The 27,974-nt window shown below is 34.9% G+C and overlaps 1 protein-coding gene across 6 annotated transcripts; it reads left to right on the top strand.

The window, feature by feature from the left end:
• Positions 1 to 52: 52 nt before the first annotated feature.
• CUNH2orf42 (chromosome unknown C2orf42 homolog) lies at positions 53 to 27,855 on the top strand. Of its 6 annotated transcripts, none has more exons than XM_039852427.1 (10): positions 53 to 126; positions 8,993 to 9,271; positions 9,653 to 10,488; positions 11,978 to 12,088; positions 13,771 to 13,875; positions 15,369 to 15,473; positions 17,816 to 17,923; positions 19,220 to 19,320; positions 20,696 to 20,858; positions 27,177 to 27,855. In XM_039852427.1, exons 3-10 carry the CDS (start codon positions 9,666 to 9,668, stop codon positions 27,383 to 27,385), a joined length of 1,725 nt encoding a protein of 574 aa, XP_039708361.1. In that variant the 5' UTR covers positions 53 to 126; positions 8,993 to 9,271; positions 9,653 to 9,665; the 3' UTR covers positions 27,386 to 27,855. The 6 variants fall into 6 exon arrangements, with proteins under 6 accessions (XP_039708361.1, XP_039708360.1, XP_039708366.1 ...); XM_039852426.1 differs by having other exon boundaries at positions 71 to 179; XM_039852428.1 differs by lacking the exon at positions 53 to 126 and adding an exon at positions 272 to 588.
• The last annotated feature ends 119 nt before the right edge of the window (positions 27,856 to 27,974 follow it).

The following is a 27,974-nucleotide window of genomic DNA, read 5'->3' as shown; positions in this document are numbered from 1 at the left end:
TTTAGGCAACGCGAACTGAGGTGGGCGGGGACTCGCCGCGCGTGGGCGACCCTGACCAATAACGACTGTCGTTACAGAGAACGGTTTGGCCGCGTTTGTAAAAGACCGCGGCAGGCGAAGAGAGAGGTGAGGGCGGTCATCAGCGTGGGGCCCTGGGACCGCGGGGGGGCGCAGAGCAGGTAAGGGGGCTGTGTTGACAGAAGGCGGGGGCGGCGGGGAACAAGGGTGTAGAGCCTGGAATCCCAATGGAAAGCTTGTCCATGTAGCAGGCTGCCAGCCAGGTGATGCTTCTGCTCAGGCCTGCTTAGGACCGGAAGTGAGCCGTCGCGCGGGAAGGACGCCGGGAAACAGGTCCCGGGTGGTGCGTCTGGGGGCGGGCCGAGTCCCGGAAGCCAGGCGCTAGGTTCGCGTTCCGCAGTCCCCGTTCTCATACGCATCTCCCCATTGTCCCGGCGGACTTTCTGCGGTTTTCCAGGCCGTGCAGGGTAATGAGACCCCTGGACCAGGAGTCGAGAGTTCTGGCTTCTCGGCTTCCCCCTTCGTCTCACTTGTGGTTTGACAAAGAACCCAGCAGGTTCCAAACTTAAGGTAGATTATCTGGTAGCTGGCTATGAGACATTCGTCATATCATTACTTTTTCTGAGCAAATTTCCTCATTTCTAAAAATGAGTAAAATAGTACTTCTGTTACAGGATCACGGTGAACAGTGCTTGAGTAAATACATGGGAAGGGCTTACTTGTACTCAGTAAACGTGTTAGCAAGTTTTGTTTTATTCATAATGATCATTCGATTTCTTCACTGACTGCTTCACGGGCATTAAACAGCATCCACCAAACTGTATAGCCCTACAGCCAAATAGTACCTGGGTGAAAACCCACCACTTCCAGGGAGCATTCATGTGTTAGCCCCTCCAGCACCAGTCCATTTACACCATCGTTCCGAGGACACCCTTTTACAGGCAGGATTCAAAAACAGGTTCTTTACAAGTTGTGTTACTTGTTTTGTTGCGGTTTCTGTGAATTGGGTAGGAGAGAATGAACACAAAAGATACACAGACAGGGTCATGTTTGTATATGCTTTCAGTATAGACTCTAATAAGTGATACTATGTTTAAAATCCAAATATTTGAAAACCGTGAAATGTAATTCTTCTTCCCACTTTCTATTTCCTAAGTCTCAAGTCAGTTCTGAAGCAATAGATATTCTGTATGTGTGTATCACCCCATCTTTTTAAAATCAAGAGTAACATACACGAAGTACTACACCTTTTTTCACTGCACAGTCTGTCTTAATACTTGTTCCTTATCAATACATATAGATCTGTCTGATTCTTTTTAGTGGTTTTATACTGGCATATTGTACGATTACACCATAATTTAGTCAGCTCTTAGACTGTTTCTATTCTTGTGCAGTTATGGGTAACCCGTCATGGAGTACCCCCATACATACTTTGTGTACATGTGGGAATGTAACTCATGAAAAGTGGAATTGCTAAGTCAAAGTATGTGGTTTACATTTATTTTATTTACATCCCTTTAAAGAGGATGTTGCTCTACACTCACCAACAATGTACAGAATCATGAACACAATGGTAACATCTTTTTTTGTCATTTTGCCAAAGTGTTGTTTTAATTTGCCACTTATTTTAAGGTTGAATTTTGAACATTTAAAATTATTTTTCTTTTTCATAATCTGTCTTTTCATGTCCTTTGCTCATTTTTCTAATGGGCTTGTTTCATTTTTTATTGATTTGTAAAAACTCTTATTTTAGGAAATCAGCTCTTTGGCATTTGCATTCCAAATATTTTCCCTCTATTTTTAATGATGACTTTATCGAAATGTAATTCACATAACATAGAATTCACACTTTTAAAGTGTTACAATTCAGTGATTTTAGTATATTCACGGAGTTGCGTAATCTCTCATCACCCCAAAAAGAAACTTCATACTCATTAGCAGTCACTCCCAATTCCCCCTTTACCTCTAGACCCTAATCTACTTTCTGATTGTATGCATTTGCCTATTCTGTATATTACATTTAAATGGAATCATACAAGTGTGGCCTTTTGTCTGGCTTCTTTCAGTTAGCATAATATTTCAAGGTTCATTCATCCATGTTTTAGCACATATCAGAACTTTATTCTCTTTTATGGCCAAATAATATTCCATTGTATGGATATACCACATTTTGTTTATTCATTAATCAGTCGATCGACATTTAGATTAATTCTACTTTCTGGCTATTATGAATAATACTACTATGAATACATGTACAAATTTTTGTATTTCAATTCTCTTGGGCAAATATTCTCTTGAGAGTTATATGGTAACTCTCTTTACTATTTTGAGAAACCATCAATTTCCTAGAGTGGCTGTGCCATTTTACAATATCATCATCAGTAAGTGAGAGTTCCAGTTTTTCTATATCCATGTTAACACTCATTACTGTCTGTCTTTTTTAATCATGTGTGCTTTTGATTTGCTTTTCCCTAATGACATGATGTTGAACATCTTTTCATGTGTTTATTGGCAATTTGTATATCTTCGGAGAAATATTGATTTAGATCCTTTGCCTATTTTTAAATTGGATTATATGTCTTCCCCCTCGCTTTTAATCCCCTCTCCCCCACTTCCACCCCTGACCTATGGATGTTGCCGTTTCCCCTTAAGAACTGGATCTCTAAAGGCGGGGCATCTCCTCCCACACACTTGAGGCATGCATCTGGGGCCAGGTGCCTCTGGGACCAAGCACCCTGTCTCCTCCCCCGCCCCACCGCCGTGCACTCAGGGGGCCTGGCACCCCCGGTGCACTTGGAGTGGGGGGCAGGGGCTGGCTCACCTGGGATATGGTTTGTGGCTCCACCTGGGGCACGAACCCAGGACCTTCTGCATGTAAAGCAGACATGTGCGTGCTAACCACTACACTATGGAGTCACCCCCGATTATTTGTCTTTTTATTGTTAATGTGTTCTTTATATATTCTGGATACAAGTCCCTTATCATATATTTGACTTGTAAATATTTTCTCCCCTTCTGTGGATTGTCTTTTCACTTTCTCGATGGTGTCCTTTGAAGCACAAATGTTTTTAAATTTTGATGAAGTCAAATTTTCCTATTTTTAATTTTGTCACATAGGCTTTTTGTGTTATATCTAAGTGACCATTGCTTAATTCAAGATAATGAAGATTTACTCCTACATTTTCTTCTAAGAGTTTTATAGTTTTAGCTTTTATATTTATGTCTGTGATCCATTCTGAGTTAATTTTTGTATACAGTGTGAGGTGAGGCTCCAGTTTCATTCTTTTGGAGAGTGTACCCAGTTCTCTCATCACCATTTGTTAGTTGGACTATTTTTTCCCCCCATTAAATGATCTTGGCATCCTTGTCAAAAATCAATTAATCATAAATGTGAAGAATTATTTCTGAACTCTCAATTCTATTCCAGTGATCTGTATATCTTTGCTTATGCCAGTACCACATTATTTTTCCCAGCTTTATTGAGATATAATTGACGTATAACATTGTGTAATTTTAAGGTGTACAGATGTGTTGATTTGATAAACTTATATGTTGGAAAATGATTACCACCATAGCCTTAGCTAACACCTCCATCATGTCACATAATTATGATTTCTTTTTTGTGGTGAGAATATATAAGATCTACTCTCTCAGCAATTTTCAAGTATATAACACAGGATCATTAGATCTCCAGAACTAATTCATCTTATAACTGGAAGTTTGTACCCTTTGACCAACATCTCCCCATTTCTCCCACCTGCCAGCCCCTGGCAACCATCATTCTATTCTGTTTCTGTGAGTTTGGCTTTTTTAGGTTCTATATAGAAGTGATATCATACAGTATTTATCCTTCTTTGTCTTAATTTGCTTTGTAGTAAGTTTTGAAATCAGGAAGTATGATTTCTACTTTGATCTTTTTAAGATTGTTTTGGCTTTTCCAGGTCCCTTGCATTTCCATATGAATTTTAGGATAATCTTGTTAATTTCTGCAAAAAAGACATCTGGGATTTTGATAGGGATTACATTCTATCTGTACATCAATCTGGGGAGTAGTGCCATCTTAATAGTGTTAAGTCTTTTGGTCCATTAGCATGAGATGTTTTTCCATTTTTTAGGTCTTTAATTTCTTTCAGTGATGTTTTGCAGTTTTCAGTGTACATCTTTCACTGCTTTTGTTGCTCAGTTTGTTTTTGTCTTTGGACTTAGTTTATGATATTTTTTTTCATGTAGAAAATTTTTCTGTGTAATCAGATATCAGTTTTAATTTTAAAATGGGCAAAATATTTAAATAACTATTTCCCCAAAGAGATAGATACATGGCAAAATAAACGTGAGAAATGTTGCTCAATATCATTATTAATTAGAGAAATACAAGTTAAAACCACAATTAGATACCACTTCACACTCACAAATCAAATGGCTATAATCAAGAAGACAATATTGTGTTGGCCAGAAAGTAGAGAAACAGGAACTCTCTTATGTTGATGGTGTGAATGTAAAATTGTACTGCCAGTTTCACAGCTTCTTAAGTAGTTAAACAGAAACTTATCATACGACCCAGTTATTCCACTTGTAGGTGTCTGCTCAAGAGAAATGAAGACATTTGTCTACACAAAGAGTTGTATGTTAATGTTCTCAACATCAGTGTTCATACTAGCCAAAAATTGGAAACAATCCAAATATCTGCTGGTGAATGGATAAACAAAATGATATATCCATATAATGGAATACCATTCAGCAATATAAAGGAAGAAAGTACAGATACATACTACAATGTGATTGAACCTTGAAAACATTATGTTGAGTGAAAGAAGCCAGACACAGAACGCCACATATTGTATGATTCAATCTAAATGAATGTCCTGAAAAAGTAAATCTATAAAGACAGGAAGCAGATTAGTAATTGCCTGGGGATAGGAATAGTGATTGACTGAAAACAGCAAGAGCGATCTTTTGTGGGTGATGGAAGTATTCTAAAATTGGATTATAGTGATAGATATCCAACTCTATACATTTAGTAAATATCATTGAATTGTACACTTAAAATGGGTGAATTTTATGGTATGTAAAATACACTTCGATAAATAAGTGTTTTTAGAAAACACTGGTACAATCAGGAAAAAATTTAATCTGTATTTTGTGTTTTCTGGATTTTGTGTCATTTAGGCCATCATTCTGATATCTTTAAAATATACTTTTAAAATTCTCCCCCTTTTTTTATTCTAATATCTTAACAATTCCACTTTTGTGCTTATCTGCCTGGAATTTATTTGAGTATAGAAAGTGAGATAGGGGGAATAAGATATTTTTAATGATAATGTTTGCTCTTAACTTTCCTTTTATATAATTTTTGAAATTTAGTAAATTAGTTATTGGTCAAAATTATGTGGATCCCCTCACTTTGTTCACGTTTAAAATCACTGATGTGGTTTTCAGATATTTTTAGAAGTAGAACCTTTTTCTTCCAATAAAATCTTATTCTGTACCCTAATACATTTTTAAGGAAACTAGAAAGAATGTTCAGAATCTATTCTGAAATATGTGCATCTATGAACTAAGATAAATGTTTAGGATGTTCATTGCAGTATTGTCTAGAACTAAAAACCCAGGGTAGAGCTAGTTAAACAATGGTATATTCACACTCCAGATTACTGTATGGCCATTAAAATGGTGTTTAGAGCCTTTCATGCTGACATGGAAAGAAAGCTATGATAAAATGTTAAGAAAAACTTCAGAGCAATGTGTATAATGCAATTCCATTTTTCTAAAAACAAATAACCTACATTTATATATACATTTATTTATAATGTAAAGAAAATAATCTGGTGGATATATGCCAGCCTATTAACTGTAGTTACTCTTTAGTAGTAGGGGTTTTGGAGGGGGATGTGGGAATAGTGGTAGTGCTAGGAAAAGGGCATAAAGGGGTCTTATATTATAATTTTGTAAGATGACTATTTTAATCTCTAAATTTTTTAATTTACATTTTTTAAAAGATTATATATTTACATGATTTAAAATGTGAAAATTAATAAACAGAAACCTCTTTTAAAATGAAGTCAGGAAGCTAGAAGGGAGAACTCTCCTACAGGTGTCATTCAACACACTACTGAACCCAACAGGAAGATACTACCTTGCATCTCCCAGAAGAAATGATATTACTTTACTACTTCAATAGGAGGGAAAAAGATTCCTCTTAGCCCAGTAACAGCCAAAGGGAGACTGCCATAACTCAGCCAATGAAAAGTCACTGTACTTTGAACTTTCAGTTTCCTCCAATGGACTCTTTTTTTTTTTTTTTTACAAATAGTGGCTCCTAGGTTTATAAAAGCGTTCCCCTCCTTTATTTCTCTGAACTCGCATGTGGTTCGCCATTAGATTACATGCCCCAAATTGCAATTCTTTGTTGTTCCCAAATGAACCCATTTTGCTGGAGAAATATCTGGCTATTTGTTTAAGGTCAACAAAAATAAACTATAAAGGTATGCAGTAAAAAGTTTCCCTCCCACACTTGTCCCATATTCACCAATAAAGTAACTATTATTAGTTTATCCTTTTAGAGAGTTTTAAACATTTGTATTTCATTTACAAGCTAATACAAATTTGTTTCCTCCAGCCTCTTATACACAATTGACAGTATATTATAAATGCTGTTTTGCATCTTCTTTTTCTACTTAACATTTCTTAAAAGTCCGAAAGATCAACACATAAAACACTTTCTCTTTTTTTAAACAGCCGTGAAAGTATTTTATTTTTTGAAAAAGTATTCCATTATATGGATATACCATAATTAATTTAACCAGTTCCTTTTTGATGGACATTACATTATTTCTAATATTTTCCTGTTACAGAAATGTGGTAGTATATCTGTAAGATAAATTCTTATTAGTGGAATTACTGGGTCAAAAGGAATATGGAGAGAAAGTATAAGCCCAAATTGAAGAGTATTTGATAAAATATCTGACTCTTCAATTGCCAAGATTATGGAAAACAAGAAAAGACAAATTCATAGATCCGAGAAAACTAAGGAGAAATGACAACTAAGTGCAATGTGGTGTCTTGAATTGGATCTTGGAACAGTGAAAAGAACAAAGTCTAGAGTTTAGTTAATAATAATGTACCAATGTTGGCTTCTTAGTTTTGACAAACGTCCCATGGTAGTACATGATGTATTCTATATTTTCTGAAAATGTGATATTATTCTAAAATAAAAAGTTTATTCTTAGAAAAAGGACATTAGTGGAAAAACTGCTGAACTCCAAATAAAGTCTGTAGTACAGTTAACAGTATTGTACCAATGTTAAAACGTTAGTTTTGACAAATTTCCCGCAGTTATTAAGATTTTAACATTTGGAGAAGCTGGGTGAAGAGGATACAGGAACTCTGTGTACTATCTTTGTACCTTTTCTATAAATCTAAAATATTCCAAAATTAAAAATTTTTTAAAAATGTGCATTTGCAATTTTGAAAGATACTAACAAATTGCCCTCTACAGAGCGTAACTGAAAAAAGAAAAGAAAAAAATTAGAGGAAAGAGTGGAATTCCCATGATAATGCTAAAAACTACAGCACCTTAAGGCTTCACCATTTAATTGGCAAACCAGTTTCTCCCATAATGAGCAAAGTTGTTCTTTTTTCCACTTTGATGATATGGTAAATCATCATTATCGATGTAATTTTTAGCTAAGCTCTTTCACATATATATAATTTTTTTTCTATTTTGCAAATGAAAAACAACCTGAAGCTCAAAAGTTAAAAGTCTTATTTACAGAGATAATTGGTGGTAAAGGGCAAACTAAATCCTCCATCTTTTGACTTTGAAATAACATTCCCTCCGAAGAACTCATGTTTGGCCGAATGAGAATACCTAATAATTCTTACTATCTAGAGACATTTTTGTTTTTTTTTTTTTTACAACTTGTGGAGAAGGCAGGTGGGGACTGCTCCTGGCATTTAGACCAAGGATACTACTGAATATCCTGCAATGCATAGGATACCCTTCTACAACCAAGAATTACCCAGCCCTAAATGTCAATAGTGCTAAGGTGGAGAAACTCTGCTATATAGATCATATTTCACAAAGCTTTATGCACTGTGATACTCAGTAAATATTCAGTTGGAGGATTAGTTCATTCTTAGACTTTTGTACTTTTCAGTTTGTTAATCAGTGGACTATAAAATATGAGGAGGGAAAATATTGGGGTCAAGGGGGAAAATCAATGCTAACAGCCTATTTCAGAATCACAAGCAGATTACCTTTTTAAAAAAGTATTAAAAAATACCGAACTTTAGTTAATATGCATGCCGAACTGATGTCTACAACTTACTTTTAAATACATCGAAGTATAAGCAGGATTGATGGAGAAGGATGGATAGAGATGTAATAAAGCAAATACAGTGAAATGCTACTTATAGAATCTAGTGGGTGAGTATATGGAGATGCAGTGTATAAGTGTTACTTTTTTATATGTTTGAAATTTTTCATAATATTGGTAAATTAAAAGCAGGGTTCGTTCACACTCTTAGCAGGCATTGGGTTAGTGGAAACCGCATTGCTAATTTTGCTGGGTGACCTCAGGCAAGGTACTTTTTTTTTTTGCAAGTTGCTTTTTAATTTTCATCTGAAGAATGGTTTCGTTTGGCTCAAATAAGATACTAATATTGTGAAGTTCAAATGAAATAATGGGAAAGCACTTGGAATAGCATAATGTGCTCTAAAACTAATGTATTACTATTAGGAGAATGAGTGTTTGACCAATTATATACTATAGCTCTAGGTGTTCTTGACAACTCCCTGTGTAATGACATTAGCACTATTTTACCTTCTTGCAATTGTAAGTACAAAACAACCATTTCCATGCCAATTTCTGTCAAATATTTCTCAAATATTTATGAAAGACTTAGATTCCTCTTCTGAGGAAAGAATCATTATGTCTTTGTATAACTTTAATATTTTTTCTTGTTTTACTTGTAGACTGCCAAAATCTCCACTTAGGGCAGTTGGAATCTTCTTTGATTGTGAAACATTGGGCAGGAGCTTTGCCATTGGCTGGCCAAGGAGGGCATAGAATGTCTACATTGTTACACCATGGAGTTCAAACTTCAGAAGGCTTTGGATTAAGCAGTAACATTTACTCTGTAAATGATTATGTCTTCACCTGTCCTCTGTGATCATCACAAACTAATGAAACACCTTTTAGGCCTTATGAATTTAGGTCACACTGTTTTCTGGATGCTCTGGCAGCTCTTACAGGTAGGATTGGGCTGGGTTTTGTGAAGAATGATGGAAGGGAAAGAAGTAACCATTCACATTCTCCAGTCCTTGCTCAAGTTAAACATTGTGCATATAGAGATTAGGTTAATTAATCTAGGTTGTTGTATAGGACAGGATTGAACCTAAAGAAATGCTTTAGTTGTTATGTTAGGATATTTCAAAATATAAGAGAGATGAAAGGCAATGTTTTACTTTCATTTTGTTTGAGGATTTAAATTGATGTTCTGTTTTTTTAAGGACACAATTTGAAAATAGTGGATAGCTTCTTTACGTTTAACTTTCTGTACTAAATCATAAGTGATTTTAACTTTGTGTGTATATGATGTATACTCATGCTGATGGCCTTATTGCCTTTTCTAGGGGCCTGTGAAAAATGGAACCAAACTCTCTGAGGACTAAAGTCCCAGCTTTCTTATCTGATTTGGGGAAGGCTACATTGAGGGGAATCAGAAAGTGTCCTCGATGCGGCACATACAATGGAACCCGGGGACTGAGCTGTAAAAACAAGACATGTGGAACCATATTCCGCTATGGTGCACGGAAGCAGCCTAGTGTTGAAGCTGTCAAAATCATAACAGGCTCTGATCTGCAGGTCTACTCAGTGCGGCAAAGAGACCGGGGCCCTGATTACCGATGCTTTGTGGAGCTAGGTGTTTCAGAGACGACAATCCAGACAGTGGATGGGACGATCATCACTCAGCTGAGCTCTGGACGGTGTTATGTTCCCTCATGCCTGAAAGCTGCCACCCAGGGCGTTGTGGAAAACCAGTGCCAGCACATCAAGCTGGCAGTGAACTGCCAGGCAGAGGCCACTCCTCTGACTCTAAAGAGCTCAGTCCTGAATGCAATGCAGGCCTCCCCAGAAACCAAGCAAACTATCTGGCAGTTGGCCACAGAACCCACAGGTCCCCTTGTACAGAGAATTACTAAAAACATTTTGGTGGTGAAATGCAAGGCAAGCCAGAAGCATAGTTTGGGGTATTTGCATACATCCTTTGTGCAGAAAATCAGTGCCAAAAGCTTGCCCGAGCGCCGTTTCTTCTGCTCCTGCCAGACTCTGAAATCGCCCAAGTCGAATGCCTCCAAGGATGAGGCAGCCCAGAGATGCATTCATTTCTTTGCTTGCATCTGTGCCTTTGCCAGTGACGAGACATTGGCTCAGGAATTCTCAGACTTCCTAAATTTTGATTCCAGCGGTAGGTGGTATGGTTGACACAGTGTTTTTCTAAAATGGCAATGAAAGAGTTCCACTGATGGCATTTGGAGATTGTCCTAGCAACCTTCAGAAGCAGTTGCTAGATAATTCAAATGAAAAGCATTCCTTCTTTTAATCCCAGTCAGCACTTGCATAAAGGTTGGTTGGTTGGTTGATTGGTTGGTTGGTTGGTTGGTTGAAATTAATGATCAAAAGAATCAGACATTTTTATTGAGACAGTGAATCTAGCAAAGTTAGCTTTGCTTTTAATTTTTTTTACTCTTCCACAGATACCCTATATTAATAAAAAACAACAAAAAATCCCTTTTATTTGGCTTTGCTTGTTTCTCAAAAAGTTGGGAAAAACAAGGATCTTGCTCAAAAAAAGACCTTTAGAAGTGTTGTTAATATTTTTATCTTGCAGATGCTTTTTATTTTCACTTCTTAATGATCTTTAGTTGGCAGTAGCTCTCAACTTTTTAGTTTTACATTTCTCTGTAGAGCCTCCTATCACATTAATGTTCTTTTAAGGAAGTTTTTTTTTTTTTTTTTGTAATGTAGGTCTATAGTCTCTTTTTTAACTAAATTTATTTTAGGTGACATTGGTTAATAACATTAATAAATTTCAGGTGTACAGTTCCATAATATATCATCTGTATATTGAATTGTATGTTCACCACTCATAGTCTGGTCTCCCTCCGTCACCATATATTTGACCCACTTTACCCTTTTTATCCTCCCCAAACCCCCTTTCCCCTCTGGTGACCTTCAAACTATTGTCTGTGTCTATGAGTTTGTAGGTTTGTTTTATTAGTTCATTTGTTGCTTTCTGTTTTATATCCCACATATGAGTGAATTCATATTGTTCTTGTCCTTCTCTGTCTGAATTATTTTGCTTAGCATGGCACTCTCAAGATCCATCCATGGTGTCACAAATGTCAATATTTCAATCTTTCTAATGACTGAGTAGTATTCCATTGTATATATGTACTACATCTTCTTTATGCAGTCATTCATTGTAGGGACACATAGGTTGTTTCCATATTTTGGCTACCGTGGTTAACACTGCAATGAACATAGGGGTACGTATATCTTTACAAATAAATGTTTTCAAATTTTTTGGGTAAGTACCCAGAAGAGGGATTGCTGGTCATAAAGTAGTTCTATTCTTATTTTTTTTGAGGAACCTACGTAGTATTTTCCATAGTGGCTGTACCAATTCACGTTCCCACCAGCAGTGTATAAGGGTTTCTTTTTCTCCAGTTTCCTCTCCAACACTTGTTATTTCTTGTCTTATTGATAATAGACATTCTAACAGATGTGAGGTGGTATCTCATTGTGGTTTTGATTTGCATTTCAAAGGAACTTATTTTAATGCCAGCAATCACTTCATTGTTTGGTGATTTGGGTTTTTATAAAATAATTTTTTTCTAGGTAGGGGCTCATACTTCTTCTTAGAGTTAATAATTCAGAAATCGGTTCTGTTTTAGGTCTTAAAGAGATTATTGTGCCCCAGTTGGGCTGCCATTCAGAATCAACTGTATCAGCTTGTGAGTCTCCTGCCTCTAAGGCAAAGAAGAGGAGAAAGGATGAAGTATCTGGTGAGAAGTTGTTTGGTTTGTTTGATGGTATTATCTTTAGAGATTGTTTTATATGTTTCACTGAATCTCAGCAATTACAAGAAATAGTTTTTATGTTTTTTTTTTTCCTGAAAGTTTTACCTTCCATTAACGATTGTCCAGTCAAGCTCAAAATTAGTTTTACTGGCCAAATATAAGATCCAGCCAGATTCCACTCTTATTACTGAATATGTTTGTTCAGCCCTTAAACATTTAGCCTAGTCTTATACTTGAACCTGCCTTAGGACAGTGTTATGAGGTTTTTATCCCTGGAGTGTTTTTAAAAACTTGACAATGGTTAATTATATTTTTCACACTATTTTAGGAATATAGTTTGTTACTTGCATTTTCAACATGTGGCATCATATATATAGTTTCTTTTTTCAGATAATACCAGTGTCAGTTAAGGACTCATATACATCATATGAAAATTCTGCAGAACCCTAGTAGTGTCAAAAGATCTAGACTCTATATGACAAAAAGAAAATATTACCTGGACCACAAATGTGGACCAAACTCCAAACTCACTAGTGAACAGAGAAATGCATACATTTTACAAATACAAAATTAGAATAAAATACTTTTTGCTACCAAATTAAAAAGTAATGAGACTCAAAGGTGAAATTTGGGCTCTCTGGAATGGCAAGTGTAGTGTAAATTGCCATAGTCATTTGTAAAAGTAGTTTGCAATATCCGCTAAGAACCTTAAAAATGTACCTACCCATAGGGAATGTTGCTTGAGGTGGGTCAGATGGTCATGCACGGGAGTTTTGGTGCTGGGAAGTTGGGAAAAGATGGAGACCAAAGTGGCATGATTATTTTTGTGTTTTTAAGAGGTAATTGTGGCAGCAGTATAGAGCAGAGATTGTTGTTAAATGTTTACTTGTTGGTCTTTCCTGGGAAAATTTGCAGTTCAAAAAATAAAGTTCCTTGGACACAGTAGTCTACTTGTAAATAATGTTTTTTAAGGAAATTATCTTTGGTACAGGAAAAGCATTTTGTCCAGAGATGCTCATTTTATGGTTATTTATAATACTGAAAACTTAGAAACAACTAAGGGCCAGCCACTGCGGATAGTTAAATGAACCATGATAAAGCCACTTGATAGAATATAAGGCAACTATTAAAAATTATCATAAAGAATTTGGAGAAATATTTAGATTACTCAGTAGCCAGATGAAGTACATACTGTTCAAACTTGACTTCCAGATAAATAATGAATAATTTTTGAGTATAAGTATCTCCCATGCAACATTTGGAACATATATATGCTAAAAAATTACTCATTTATTTTAAATTTTTAAAAATTTCATTAAATCTGGCAACCCTGATAAAATCACAGCTACTTAAAAATCACAAAATCAGCAAAGCAATCTATTCATAGAAAAAATGGAAGATAGTTCACGAGAAAATTAACGATTGTCTGAGAGGTGGGAGCAATGGGTGAATTTTTTTCTTCCTTTCACTTCTGGTTCCCTCCCAATTTTCTGTTAAGCTTCAGAAACTTGAATGTTATATATAAAGGCTAATACTAATTCTAGATACTGAAGCTAACTTAGAAATTACCAAAGTCTTTTTATGTTTTAGACTCTTCAGAAATTAATATCGAATTGACTTATATTCTACAGACATGTTATTAAACACTATAATGATTTGTGGTTTAGGTGCACAGACGAACAGTTCACTGTTGCCTCAAGATGCAGTGAGCAGTAATCTAAGAAAAAGTGGCCTGAAAAAGCCTGTGGTTGCTTCTTCATTAAAAAGGCAGGGTAAGTTTCCCTGCCCCAGAATAGGCTAAAGAGGTGGAAAATCATCCTGAAGAAGCTAAAAGTGATAAATCCAAAGAAACATTGCATGTTGTCTCCTAAGGAGTGCTAAGATGAACACTAGCAGGCACCGAGGCTGAGGTCTGTCCTGTCCCACTGGTCTCAAATCATGCTCAAAACCAAATTATGCTTTTAAATAACAAATACAACAAAAATTACCAACATGTTTTGGCAGCAGGTATTTTGCAGGTTTTTTTTCCTCTTGGGTATTACCCACATGCAGTTGGTATGGAGATTTAAAGTTGAAGAAGAAACACGTTTTGTAATTATTCAGTGATAAATGTTTGTTGAGAAAGACCGATATAATCTGTTCTCCAAAGTTAATAGAGTTTGAAAACATACCTAAAAGCAATAGCATAGCTATTGTTCTGAATTTATGAGACAGGATAACTTAATTTGAACACAACATATATTTATATATATATATATATCTCACTTTCCTACTGAGAATAATTAAGCTTGGACGTTTAGGAATCAACCTTTTTTTAACTCTCCTCATACATTGTATAAAAATCATTTAGTCAGACTTCACTGTATACCATCTACTTTTTGACTTTTGCTCCATGTTCACATGTTTACCTATTTAAAGAGATTTGTTTTAATTTAATGATTATATGCTATGTGTATTTTGTCATAAAAATCTTGAATGCCCTCCCGCATAAATTTGTTTAGTTCAATTTTGGTAGTATTTATTGAATACCTATGGTATGGTTAGCTATGTAATATGGATGGGTTCCTGTCCTCATACTCTGATTTTGAAGAGCAATACATAAATATAAAATAATTAAGACCAAATCTTAATTAACTAATTAAGAACTTATATATTCTGAATTTATGAGACATAATAAATGTTTTTGGAAGGTCAGGTAGTAAACAGGTCGGTTGTATCAGGTAGAAGATTTAAAAACTATTATTACTTCCTTTGGCACAAAGAAGAAAGAAAAATAGCTTTTAATTTAAATGATCACTATATACATTGATCTATGAGAATTTCAATTTCAAATGGATAGTAGTTAAGGCATTGTATCTCAACAAAAGGGAATATACTTCAGATGTGTGAAGACATTTCAGGAGAAGTAAAATAGAATGGTAAGTCTATTCATACAGACATGTTAATCAGAAATAAGACCAATTAATCTCTAAAACAGCCATTCTTCAAATTGCAGTTTAGTGTTAAAAGACTGCAAACTTTTTGTAGTTACTACTATTATTGGATCTGTTAATATCACAGAGCTTTTCATTTCTTTTTTCCTAAATGGATTCTTAAAAAAAAAAAAATCCTAGACTCTTCCATTTTACTTAATTTGTCTGAATTTCAGCTTCTTTGTTTTCTTTTTAATCTCCGCAAACTCCTTAGCTTTTTCAAACTTCAATTAACTCTTCATACTATAAGAAAAGATAAAAGTTACTAAAGAGTTGTTTTTTGTTTTTCTTAGCTTGTGGTCAGCTGTTAGATGAGGCACAAGTGACCTTATCCTTCCAAGACTGGCTGGCTAGTGTCACAGAACGCATCCACCAGACCATGCACTATCAGTTTGATGGTAAGTATTGGTCACCTAACTGGGCTATTGCTGAAAGTAGGAGAAATTAAAGTAATTGTACTGTTTTGATAAGAAAAGTAACTGGGCTTGACTACGGCGTGCACTGGGCTACAAAAAAAGTACACATCTAAGTGAAAGAAAGGAATAGTCACATAATTTAAATACAGGATAAGCAAAATGAATTGAGAGATGGAAGAGGAAAAACACAGCAGATAACATGTAAAAATAGATAGCTTGATCTTGGCATGTGCGTGTGTGCATGCGTGTATGTGTGCATGCATGCTACCAAATCCTCAGGAGATCATTCTAATTCTCAAACTTAAAATTGAAGAAAGGGGGTAGAAAGTTTAGACAAAATCTAACTATATGAGACTAAAATAGTTATATAATATCACACAGACATGCTAAGGAAAATTGGAGAACACAGGCTAGATTTGAGTGTCATTGTGATAGCCTCATGGAACCTCAGCAATTTCAGAGGTGGACCATCCAGCTAGTCCTTGCCCATTGCCTTGAAAGCATCCTCGATGGATGGTTTTCCAGGCTTTTTCCAGTGATGAGGAGGTCACTGCCTTTTGATGTAGATCATAACATTGTTGAACAGTGATAGCTGTGAGGACGGTCCACTCATGTTAAGTGGACATGTTTGCTTATAATATTTCTGTTGGTTCTAGTTCTGCACTGTAGCCACACGGAATAGGTCTGCTCTTGTTTCCAAAATTACAGTCCCTACCACTGCACACACACCCGTTGCCCTGCCTGATAGGTCTCCCCTTTTCCAAGCAGTACATCTCAGGTCTTCAAACATTCCTCATGGCATATTTACAGACTTCATATCATTTTGATGTTCTTTGCTGAATATGTTGCAGTTTATGAATATCATTTTTTAAAATAATGTACCTTAAACTGAATAGTAGCCTGATGGCAGACACTCAGTAAAAGAAGATAAGTTTTGAAGGATTAGAACAGTTATGACTTCAAGATGAGGAAACAGATAAGAAAGGAGGTCTTGAGATATATGCTTAGTTTTATTTATATTAATTCAGAATAAATAAAACTTCAGAACTTTTTAGAAAAGTAAACTAAGGAGAGTTAAAGAGAGAATCTGTGTTTTTCTTTAAAAGAGTTATTGTTTGAAATAATATAGTGAATACCTACTAACTCACCTCACAAAACAGAAAACAGAACATTGATAATAATGTAAGCTATACACTGTGGCCCTTCACCATCTCCATTACTTCACCTTTGTCCAAGTCACTGTCAGCTCTCTCCTGGACTGTGAGTCAGTCTCTTTTATGAGGGCTTTCCAAGATTAATTTGTAAACCTTAGCTCTAGCTTAGCTGAGTTCTGGTGAGTTAGCATTGCTTTTAGAGCTGTAATGATCTCTGTATGTAGCCCATAATCTAATTTTAAGATGAAAGATTTTAAAATTCCTTTGTATGGTGACTTCTCTAAACTGTCCAGATATTAATATTTTAGTGCCTCAGAAAGCAGTGACAACTTTGTCATTGCCATTCTGCACACAATAAAGTAGGCAAAATCAATTGAAAGAATGTAAAGTCTCTATATAATTCTAGAAAACCTTTCATTTTAATTTTTCTTGGCTCTACTTTTGTTTCAAAAAGGCATGTGAGCTATCTTTAAGAGTCTTTCTTTAAGAGACTTTAAGTTGTATGTTTATCCACATGGTTGTGGATGTTTTCCCTTTGCTGGAGCTAAGTTGCCCCTTGGGCATAGAATTTTTTTAAGGAAAACTCAGAACTCTTTCTGTTGACTTTTTGTTGACCTAGTGTCTTGTAAGTTTCTTTAAGAGGTCATTAAGTATCGGCCTTGAGATAATATTTGGAGAGAAAGGCTGATATTTATTAGCTAAATAGTGTCCTAATGTTGCAGTCTCTGGCATTCATGGTCCTGACAGTCTGAGAGAGAGCATGCAGTTCCTTGCTTAGACACAAATGCATATAGCAGGCCCCTGAGGATAGTAAGCAGGAGTGAGTCAAGTTTGCCTTCTCAACTCAGACTTATTGTTCTCATCTCATTTCATATATCCTTTCAAGGGAGAGGTCTGTGAGGTGGTGGTGTTTATAAAATTGGGGATTTGAAAAGTTATCCTTGGTGGATGACAAGGATCTGCTATATTTTTTATGACTTCAAGGAATCAGGGGTAGGGACTGATGACAGTGCTTGATGCATAAAGGTCAAAGCTTTCTTTTTGCCTCTGAAGAAATCTCAGTGGTATTTTTAGTAATTACTGTCCCTCAATTCCATTTCTTCCACCTTTCCCTACACATCAGAAAGTCTATTGAATTTCTTTAAATGAGTTTCTTCTTATTTCCTAAAGGCAAACCAGAGCCACTGGTGTTCCATATTCCTCAGTCCTTTTTTGATGCCTTGCAACAGAGAATATCTATAGGAAGTACAAAAAAACGGCTTCCCAACTCCACCACAGGTATGAGAATTTTTTCATAAGGAATAGCAATATATGTCTTGACTTTAGAGAATTACATTTGGGAAAATGGTGTGGCATTTTCAGGATTAGGACTTCTTGTCACATGCTGAGAGCATGAAGTTAACCAATCAGGTCTTAGAATAATGGCCATACTCTCTAAAGGCCCCATACTTATTTTAGTGCAAGTTAATGGAACAATTCAGAAAGCACAGATTTGGTAAGAGAACAGCAAGTACAATGAAGATGCTCACCATATTTTCTAGATATGAACCAATTTCAATAAAAGCTTTGCAGTTCTAATTGTTGTTTGGGCTGGCTTCTTGGAAGCATATTACAGTATATATCCAAAACTAAAACTTATTTTTCATAAAATTCTAAATTTTTGATGAAGATTTTATTTTTAGAGTAATTCTTAGGCTTGGAACACTTTATCATAACATTCTGGTACTTATTTCTTGGTTTTATATAACATCTTAGATAAACATCTTTATATAACATATTTCTACTAGAGATCTCAAGATACTTACTAGGCATTATAAGGAAATAAGAGAGAGAAAGGGAGGAAGAAAGGATTGCTCTTTGGCAGATAGCCCAACAGTAACTACAGCTAGAAATCAGTGCTACTTCTTCAGTAAGTTGTTGTTTGATGATATAATAGGAACTGTGGCACTGTTTGAGGTTTAATTCCACTTTTGAATAGTACAAGCTGTGAATCACTGTGTTTAGGTCCATGAAAATCTTTGTCCTCACAGCTTATCTGTATGACTTTTGAGGCAATGCTGATTCTTTCTTCTAGTTTAAACTTTAAGCCTAATACATTAATTTTAACCCATCCCTTAGCTAGTTTTGCAGAGTTTTGATAGAATCCATTTATAATCCTGCAGGCAGGACAATGGATTGGCAACCATGTTAGCAGGCTTAAGCTCTGTGTAATTATTTTAAGGACTATGATTTGACCTCTGATATATCTAAAGTTGTGAGAGGTTGTGAGAAGCTATTTTATAATGGGAGTCCTGTGTGTACAGCTTTACCAAACAAATAAGTTTCTAAGATACTAAAAATAAGTAGCATCTCAAGCATCAGAGACTTTATTTAGCAGAAATTCTTATCACTTGATTTGTCACATTTCTGCCAAACCCTATTATTTATTCGCCTCTAGAATTTCTTTTTTAAACGTGCTGAGACTCTATAAGGAAAGAGTAGCACTGCACTGAACTTTCTAGAATCTCAGTAACAAATAGTGAAAGAGAATGTTATTTTTTGGTAGGCTGATTTTGTCCCCTTTTTACATTAAAGCTTTTGTTCGAAAAGATGCCTTGCCACTGGGAACCTTTTCCAAGTATACCTGGCATATCACTAATATCCTGCAAGTTAAACAAATCTTAGATACCCCTGAGGTAAGAGTCTATTTCTATAATAGTGGGAGGGCAGAGAGGGGAAGAGAAGGAAGCAAGTGTGGGAATTATATTTGCATCAGTTCTTTTAGTTATAGACACCAAAGAAAATGCTTTTTTTATACTAAGATTGTTCAGAAATATTCATGGCTTTATAGTGCTGCCTCCGATTTTAATGGGTATTCTCTCTAGTTTGAAAAAGTATTTTAGAGTATCCTTTTTCTTTGCTTTTGGGATCTGAAAGCAGGAATAATTTGTTGTAAGTAATGACCCCCTACTAGCTATTATTGTGAGCCCTAGATTAACCAGCAGGCAGCTAGAAAGTATATAAATAATTTGAGATGATATACTATTATTTGTGAAATCAGTGGGCCCAGCACAATTAAATGCTTCTCCCCAAACTGCAGTTTAGTTCTCATTAGAGTAATGATCCTTACTTAGTTTGTATTCTTTTTTGCAAGGGAAATATTAGATATTTTTAAACATTTTTTAAAGCAGATCCTGAAAATTTGAGAATTTTTCCTTCTTTCAATATTGAAATATTATAGAAAATTCAGTATATGTGATTTGATGCATTAAGATTAGCTTAATTTCAAGGCATTGTTATGTTCAGAAAAAGGACAAATTGTTTGGTAGCCATAGAACTTATATATGAATCTTAGAAAAGGATTGTATTAGCACTAAAGACATTTGAGGAACTTCTTTAAATGCAGAATATCACACAGGTAGCTTCTAGCTTGAAACAAATGGTGTTTAGGGAGGCAATGAGCAACCCAAAGTAAAGTCCAGTGAGAGAAGAAAGCTAATAATCATTGAGCTTCTGTCTGTTACTTATATCACCTTATTTATGCAATGGTATTAACTGTATTTTGCAGATGAGAAACAGGCTATGAGAAGCTCACCCTGCTGTTTAGTGGCAAAGACAAAATTCAGTTCAAGTTCTGTCTGGCTCAGTCCCAAGGATGGTGTGAAGCACACAGGATGTGAGGTCAGCTGTAGGTGCTATCAATAGAGTTTTAAGGAGAAGAATGCTTCTAGCAAAGCACTATGGGAAGGAATAAAACCAATTTTAGAGCAGGTTTGTGCCAGTAGCAGTCATGTAGCCATGAAGAACCCATGTTAGGGGTTCAGTTCAGTATGGTTTGGCTGGGATTCAAATTAAAGTTATAGAGAAAAATGGAAAGCCATGAATGTTGTAAGGGAGAAAAGGCAGATTTGTTGACAGAATTTACTTGAAAATACAAGGGGAAGTTTTAATTAATTTGAATGTACTTAATAAGGACTAATGAATATGTAAAAGATCTATTATTACCCAAGTGTTTGTCTATTTTGAAAATTTTTCCTTTCTCACCTTTCTTGGTATTGTCTCCATGTCCAGATGCCCTTGGAAATTACCCGTAGTTTTATCCAGAATCGGGATGGGACTTATGAGCTGTTTAAATGCCCTAAAGTGGAAGTAGAGAGCATAGCAGAAACCTATGGTCGTATAGAAAAGCAACCAGTGCTTCGACCCTTGGAACTAAAAACTTTTCTCAAAGTTGGTAAGTGATTGGTGGTTTCAATAGCGCATCTTCCTGTGCGATCAACCATGTGCAATACATTGTCCTAGACTTTGGATCTTGACCTTAAACAAAGAAGGCACATTTATTCATTTTGTAAAGGTAATCATGGGGATAAGGCATTTTGTTTCATTTGAGCCAATGCTCTAAAAATAAAATTATAGCAGTAACACATGTTTCTTATAGAAAAATCATAGATTTCATAAAGAAGAAAAATAAAAACCACCTGTAATCTCACTCACGATAGACCACATCACCATTAACATTTTGGTGTATAAACTTTAAGACTCTTCTGTGAATGAAGAGTTTCTAAAACATGGGATTATCCTTCAGCTGCTTTTTTCACTTAATAATACATCATGAACAGCTTTCCATGCTATCTTCAACTTCATTTTTTAAACCTTTTTTATTGTTAAAAAACATACATAATATAAAATTTACCTTTTTAACCGTTTCTAAGTTCTCTGGCATTAAGCACATTCACATTGTTTTACAATCATTATCACCATCCATCTCTAAAACGTTTTCATCTTTCTCAACTGAAACTTTAGAATAGCCCATTAAACACCCCACCTCCTCCTAGTCCTCCTGGCAACCACCACTCTACTCTCTGTCTCTTTGAATTTGACTATTCAAGGTACCTCATGTAAGTAGAAGCATTTTTTGTCCTTTTGTGACTGGCTTATTTCACTTAGCATAATGTCTTCAACATCCATATTGTTGCATGTGTCAAAATTTCTTTGCTTTTTAAGCCTGAATAACATTTAATTATATGTACATACCACTTTTTGTTTATCCATTCATCTGTCCATGGACACTTGGGTTGCTTCTGCCTTTGGCTATTGTGAATCTGACATTTTTAATAGCTACATAAAATTCATTAAAGTACCTCACTCTAATCAATCCTCTAAGTTGTTTCAGACTTTTTGCTGTTATAAACAGTGCTTCATTTCAGAATTAACTTCCTTATAGATAAAATTTTTATAGCCTTATTTCCTAATTTATTTAGGATATTCTTTGGGATAAATTCCTAAAATTGAAATTGGAGAGTCAAAAGTTTTGTTCATTTTTAAGGCTTTGATTGTTTTTGTCACACTGCTCTCCAGAAAGATTGTAATATTTATATAATTTACTCCTGCCAGCCATGTGTGAAAGAATTTCTTTTTTAATCTTTGTTGATTTGATAGGCAAAAAATGTTATATCACTTTTTAAATTTCTATTATCCTCAATATTGAGAGTAAACTTTTCATTTTAATCTTTCATATTTGATGAATTGCTTTTTCTTTGTCTACTTTTAATAAAATATTTTTACAGCATTATATTTTGTAAAATATATTATTTTATAGTGTTCTACAAATACTGACGTAGTCATGGAATAATTTAATAATAATAATAATGACAGCTATAACAATTAGCACTTAATGAGCACCTACTCTGTACCAGGTATTATCTTAAGTGATTTACAGTGCATTAATTCATTTAATGCTCATCAGCCCACCAAGAAGTAGATTCTGTGATCCCTATTTACAGATGAATAAACTGAGTTAAACAGCTAGTAAGTGGTGGAGCTGGACTTCAATCCCAGACAATTTTGGACTCTAGAGCCTGCACTTTTAGCCTCTCTTTCCACTGAGGCTCTTTCAGGACAGTGAACTAGGACACTCTTGTTCATCACTGTACCCCAAGATAGCATAGTGCCTGGTCAAAAATAGTCACTCAGTAAAGACATGTTAAATGAAGAATGAATGAATGCTAGCCGTGATATTAATTTCTTTAGCTTTGTGATCTATCTAGCAGTCTTCCTTCATTTCTCTAGTTGTGTATTTATTCTTTTTAGAGAAATTCAGAATTTATAATTATTTCATCAAATTCTTGTGACTATATTCCTACACATGTTTTTTCCTGCTCTTATGAGTAGCAAGTTTATCATGTTTCTAACCCATTATTGCCCATGTATGGAAAGCTCTTGATTTAGTATACTTACTATCAAATTGGTCCCCTTAATGAACACCTAATAGTAATAATAGATGTTTCCCTACGTTTTCTGGGAAATTGGTTATATCACCTGAAAAATAATCATAATTTTGTTTTCTATCAAATGTTTATATATCATTTTTTTCTTGTTAAATTAGTCTTTCAAGAGCAACCAAAAATAATAGTAAAGCTAGCAGCCATGATTATCATTTTAGACTATAGAAAACTCCTCCAGTGTGTAGCATTTTCCAGGTTTGTCTGGAAGAAGAGATGGTGGTCAGTATTCTGTGAAAAAAGCATTCTATGGTCAAATAAGTTTGAGAAATGCTACATATCACATTTCTTTGATACCAAAACTCTTGATTGTAAGATGCTCAGGCAATTTAGTAATAACTTTTTTGGTAGGAAAGGAAACTTTGCTGTGTGAAAACTGTCCTGGTTTTAAGATACACTCAGATCCCAGAAAATGTTACAATTCGAGTAGGGAGGTAGTAGGGAGTAGTGTTTTAGAATATAATTTATCTCTTATAAATTCATTATGTAAATTTGCATATTAAAAAGATCCTGAAATAAAAACATCTATTGAACTTTATGTTTTCCCAAACTTACTTGACCAGGGCAGACTTTTTAGGGGAATACCATTAGCATTTCACAGAATATTTTTCTGGGAAAAGCTGCTCTATATTTCACTATTAAATAGTAGGCTGTTGGTTATTGTTTACATATGAATTTTTTTATGGTTGTAACATCATATTTGGGATAGTTTATTAAGAATTTATTAAGCATTTTGATAGGAATTAATATTAAATTTTAGGAATGCCTTTTTACCATCTTTTGATGTTTGTCTTTTGACCCACTTACAATGAATTGTATTAATAAATTTCTAATACTGACATAATCCTGTATTTCAGGAATAAATCCTACTTGATCTTTTTTCTTTTAATATGCATATAGATTCTATTTGTTAATGTTTTATTTAGGATTTTTGATTATTCATAGGGCTAGCTATCTACAGTTTCTTCTTTGGAGGCTATCTTTTGGGGGCTTGGTATTTATAGAAAATAATTTTGGAAAGCTTTGAATCAAATTAAATAACTTAGGAATCTATTTCATTAATGTTTCCAAGAATTTATTCTCTGGACCTAACCTCTTCTCACAGGTAATTCTCTAAAATATGTTAAGTTTCTTCTGATTTCCATTTGAATTCATGGTTTCTATCTTTTCATGAATCAATTTTGATGTTATTTTTCCAAAAATTCATCTATTTACATCCAAAATTTAAATTATTTTGTGAAAATTAATAAACAGAAATTTCATTTAAAATGAATTAGGGAGGCTAGAGAAAGAACTCTCAGGCAGTTGTCACTCAGTGCACAGTACTGACCCCAACACAAAGAGACTACCTTGTATCTCCCACAGGAAATGATACTACTTCGCTACCTCAGCAGGAGGAAGAAGATTCCTCCTTGCCCAATCAATAATAGCCAATGGGAGACTGCTATGACTTAGCCAATAAAAAGTCACTGGACTTTAAACTGTCAGTCTCCTCAAGTGGACTGTTACTGTACAACAGCCCCTTCCAAGTCCATAAAAGAGCATTCTTCTTTGTTTCTCTGGACTTGCTGTGGTTCACCGTTAGACCACCTGTCTCAAATTGTAGTTCTTTGTTATTCTCGAACAAACCCATTTTACTGGAGAAATATCTGGCTATTTGTTTAAGGTCAGTAATGTACATTTTAATAATTTTTGGTATAGATGATAATCATATAACTTTTAAAATCTATTCTAAGTTTATAGTTATGCCCTCTACCAGAATTTTGTCTGTTTTATGGTCTTTATCAAAGAACTGACTCTTATATTTATCAATTGTTCTAAATTTGTTTTATTTTCTGCTTTTGTCTGTAATAATGTCCCCTATCTCTTTAAATCTAATATTTCCTTAGAATTATTTTATTTTTATAGCTTTTAAAGTGGCATAAGAACATTAAAGATTCTTGTTAATATTTAAATAGTCTATAATTATAGTTTAGTTTGTGTCTCTAATACTTTGTATTTAAGATTTTCAGTTGGTTGAGGCTTTTGATTTTTATATTCTTAGTTACCAATTTCTAATTTTATTATTTTGAGGTCAGAAGATGTTTTCAATATCTATTTTTAGGAATTTAAAAATATTTTCTCACTAACCTAATATATGAATTTGTGCTAGCAAAGATGTTATTTATCTAATGTAAAGTCCTATATAGCTTTAAAATGAGTCATTATTTTATTATTTAAGTCTTCTTTATCTTCATTATCTCTTTGACCTGCCAAAGACTGGGTTGTGATATAATTTTCTACTATAATTATGCTTCTCTAAATGTCTTAACGTTTCTAAAAAAAAAAAAAAGTCTTATATTTCTAAAAGTTTTTAAGTATTGTAATGCAGTGTTTTTGGCACATCAGAGTTATTGACATATGTTGTATTGATCTTAAATAAACAGCCAGATATTTTTACTGCAAAATGAGTTTATTTGAAACAATAAAGCATTGCAGTTTGGGACATGTGGTGTAATGGGGAACCATGCACAAGTCCAGAGAGCAAAGAGAAGGAATTATTCTTTTGCAGAGGAAAGAGGAAGTTCAGAGGGGCTGTTGTAAACAATGAATCCACTGGAGGAAACTGGGAGTTCAAAGTGTAGTGGCTTTTCCTTGGATAAGTTTTAAAGTCTTTCATTGGCTGAGTGGTTGCCAAGCGAGGAGAAGATCCTTATTCCTGATGGAATAGCAAGGTAGAAGAAAAACATTTTCCTGATGGAGATGGAAAGTATGTCTTTTCTTGTCTGGGGTAATTGAGATGAGTGGTGGAGCTCCCCCAACAGGCCCCTCAACTCCATCCAATTTAAATAAAGTTTCTGTTCATTAATTTTTACATTGTCAGTGTAAGTTATATACTTGTCTTCGTCCATGCAGGCTGCTTTAACAGAATACCATAAACGGGATGGCTTATAAACACTATAAATTTATTTCTCCTAGTTCTGAAGGCTAGAAAGTACAAGATCAAGGCACTGGCTGATTCGATGTCTGGTGAGGGCCGGCTTCCTGGTTCATAGATGGCAATCTTTTCACATGTGTCCTCACATGACAGAAAGGGCGAAGTATCTCTCTAGGGTCTCTTTTTATAAGGGCACTCATCTCTTTTTTCAGGGCTCCACCCTCATGATCCAACTACCTCCAAAAGGCCCCACCTCCAATTGCCATTACATTGGGGATTAGGTTTTCAATTTATGAATTTTGGGTGTATACAGTCAGTCTGTATACCAAGACTTTATTAATGTAAAAGTAACTTTTGTCCTAAAAAAATCTTTGTCCAGGATTGCAACAGTGATACCAACTTTCTTTTGTTTTTCATTTTTTCTGATGTTTGCCATCCTTTTAACATTTTTTGTGACACTTTTATTTGAATCTCTTATCAACATTATATGGTTGGTTTTGATTTTTCTCCAATTTTAATAATTTATCCTCTTTATTATAATTGATGTAGTTGGTTATGTCTTCTTTTTGTATTCTGTTTTACTAAATGGACTTTGTTTTCTGTGCTTAATTATCTCCATAGTTTTGAAGGTGATACCATATAGTCTAAAATTCTGCTAGTGTTTTATATTTCTCAATAGCGTTCTTTAACCTGAGTTTTTCATGTTTAAATCTTTGATCCTCTGAAATTTATTTTGAATGTAAGGTACGAGGTAAGATTCTTCGACCATTTATTTCCTTCTAGGTAGTTATCTGGCTGATGCATACCATTATACCATTTATTACAAGAAACATTATTTTACTAATTGAAAATGCTGCCTTTATCTTATGGTAAATTTTTATTCTATTTGTATCCATTTCAGGTCTTTCTGTTTTGTTCTTTCAATCTGTCTAGACAGAAGCCAGTACCGCACTCTTTTGGTTAAGAATTTGTAATATATTTTAGAACTACATTAATTTTCATTCTATTTCTTTCTGGTTTCCCTGAAACTTGACTTTTTCTAGTCTCTCTTAATCTTATCCATCTGTCTTTTCTTCTCAGTCTGGGCTCTCCTTAGGATTCTTTTGGCCCTGTTTTCATAAAGTCCGGATCTTATTTTGTTCGAGGATGCCAGACAGCATCTTTGGGATAGATACAGCAGTGATAGCTTTTCCCTTTCCTTGGGTCTTCTCCTTGTTTCCTTGTTTTTCCTGGTGTTGTTTTTTTTTTTTAACTTTTTCTTTTTATTCCTGAACCGAGTAAGATCTGTCTAGACACAAATTTTGGAATTAATTATACTAATCAGTGTTGCTTTTTTTTTTTTTCTTGTCTTCAGGCAACACTTCTCCAGATCAAAAGGAACCAACACCTTTCATCATTGAGTGGATCCCAGACATCCTTCCCCAATCTAAGATTGGTGAGCTGAGGATCAAGTTTGAGTATGGTCACCACCGGAACGGACATGTGGCAGAGTACCAAGACCAGCGGCCCCCTCTGGACCAGTCCTTGGAATTGGCCCCTCTGACCACCATCACTTTCCCTTGAGGCAAAACAAAAGTCTTTTGCTGCTAAATTTGCACATTCCCACCCCTTGACAACTTTAAATACTAGTTAGGTACTTAGATGGCTCTGTTCCTTAGTGAACTGCTTTTAGCCAAGATGCAATTTCTCAACGCATTCAAGTGGACTCTGTTAAAGAAAAATTCTTCTTATAAATAGCCTTTTTGGTGCTGCTTTGTAGTCTTCATTATAAATGGGGTGGTATTTCTGGCTAGAGTTTTTAAAGGAACAAAAAGAAAACCAGCTAATTTTCCTTCTTAAAAGACTCACATTAGAGTGTTTCAACCTTCTTCTAATGCTCTAAGTTGTCAGCAGTACTCTGCCTTACACTAACAATGCTGGAAGGTTAATAATACTCCTGGTTAGGGCAGAATGTTAAGGACCGTCCTGGCAGAGTTCCAGTCATGCCCCTTTATTGTTATCAAATAAAGCACAGTGCCACTAGTTTTTCCCAATTATATCTCATGTTGGCCTGATTATAAAATTATAAACCTTTTGTGTGGATTTAGGTGATACTGAAATAGGAAAAAGAAGTCCAGGTGTCAAGGGAATAATTACAAGTGAAACTAATGCT

The sequence above is a fragment of the Pteropus medius genome, unplaced genomic scaffold, assembly GCF_902729225.1.
Source record: "Pteropus medius unplaced genomic scaffold, Ma_sr-lr_union100, whole genome shotgun sequence".
Taxonomy (NCBI): Eukaryota; Metazoa; Chordata; class Mammalia; order Chiroptera; family Pteropodidae; genus Pteropus; species Pteropus medius.
This window is presented reverse-complemented; position numbering and strand designations above follow the sequence as displayed.

What these genes read in the sequence shown, in the direction of transcription:
- CUNH2orf42 (XM_039852427.1), top strand. Translation starts at nt 9,666, where the DNA reads ATGGAACCAAACTCTCTGAGGACTAAAGTCCCAGCTTTCTTATCTGAT. An exon ending in CCTAAATTTTGATTCCAGCG is followed by an intron (nt 10,489 to 11,977) that starts GTAGGTGGTATG and finishes GTTCTGTTTTAG; the next exon opens with GTCTTAAAGAGATTATTGTG. An exon ending in CATGCACTATCAGTTTGATG is followed by an intron (nt 15,474 to 17,815) that starts GTAAGTATTGGT and finishes TATTTCCTAAAG; the next exon opens with GCAAACCAGAGCCACTGGTG.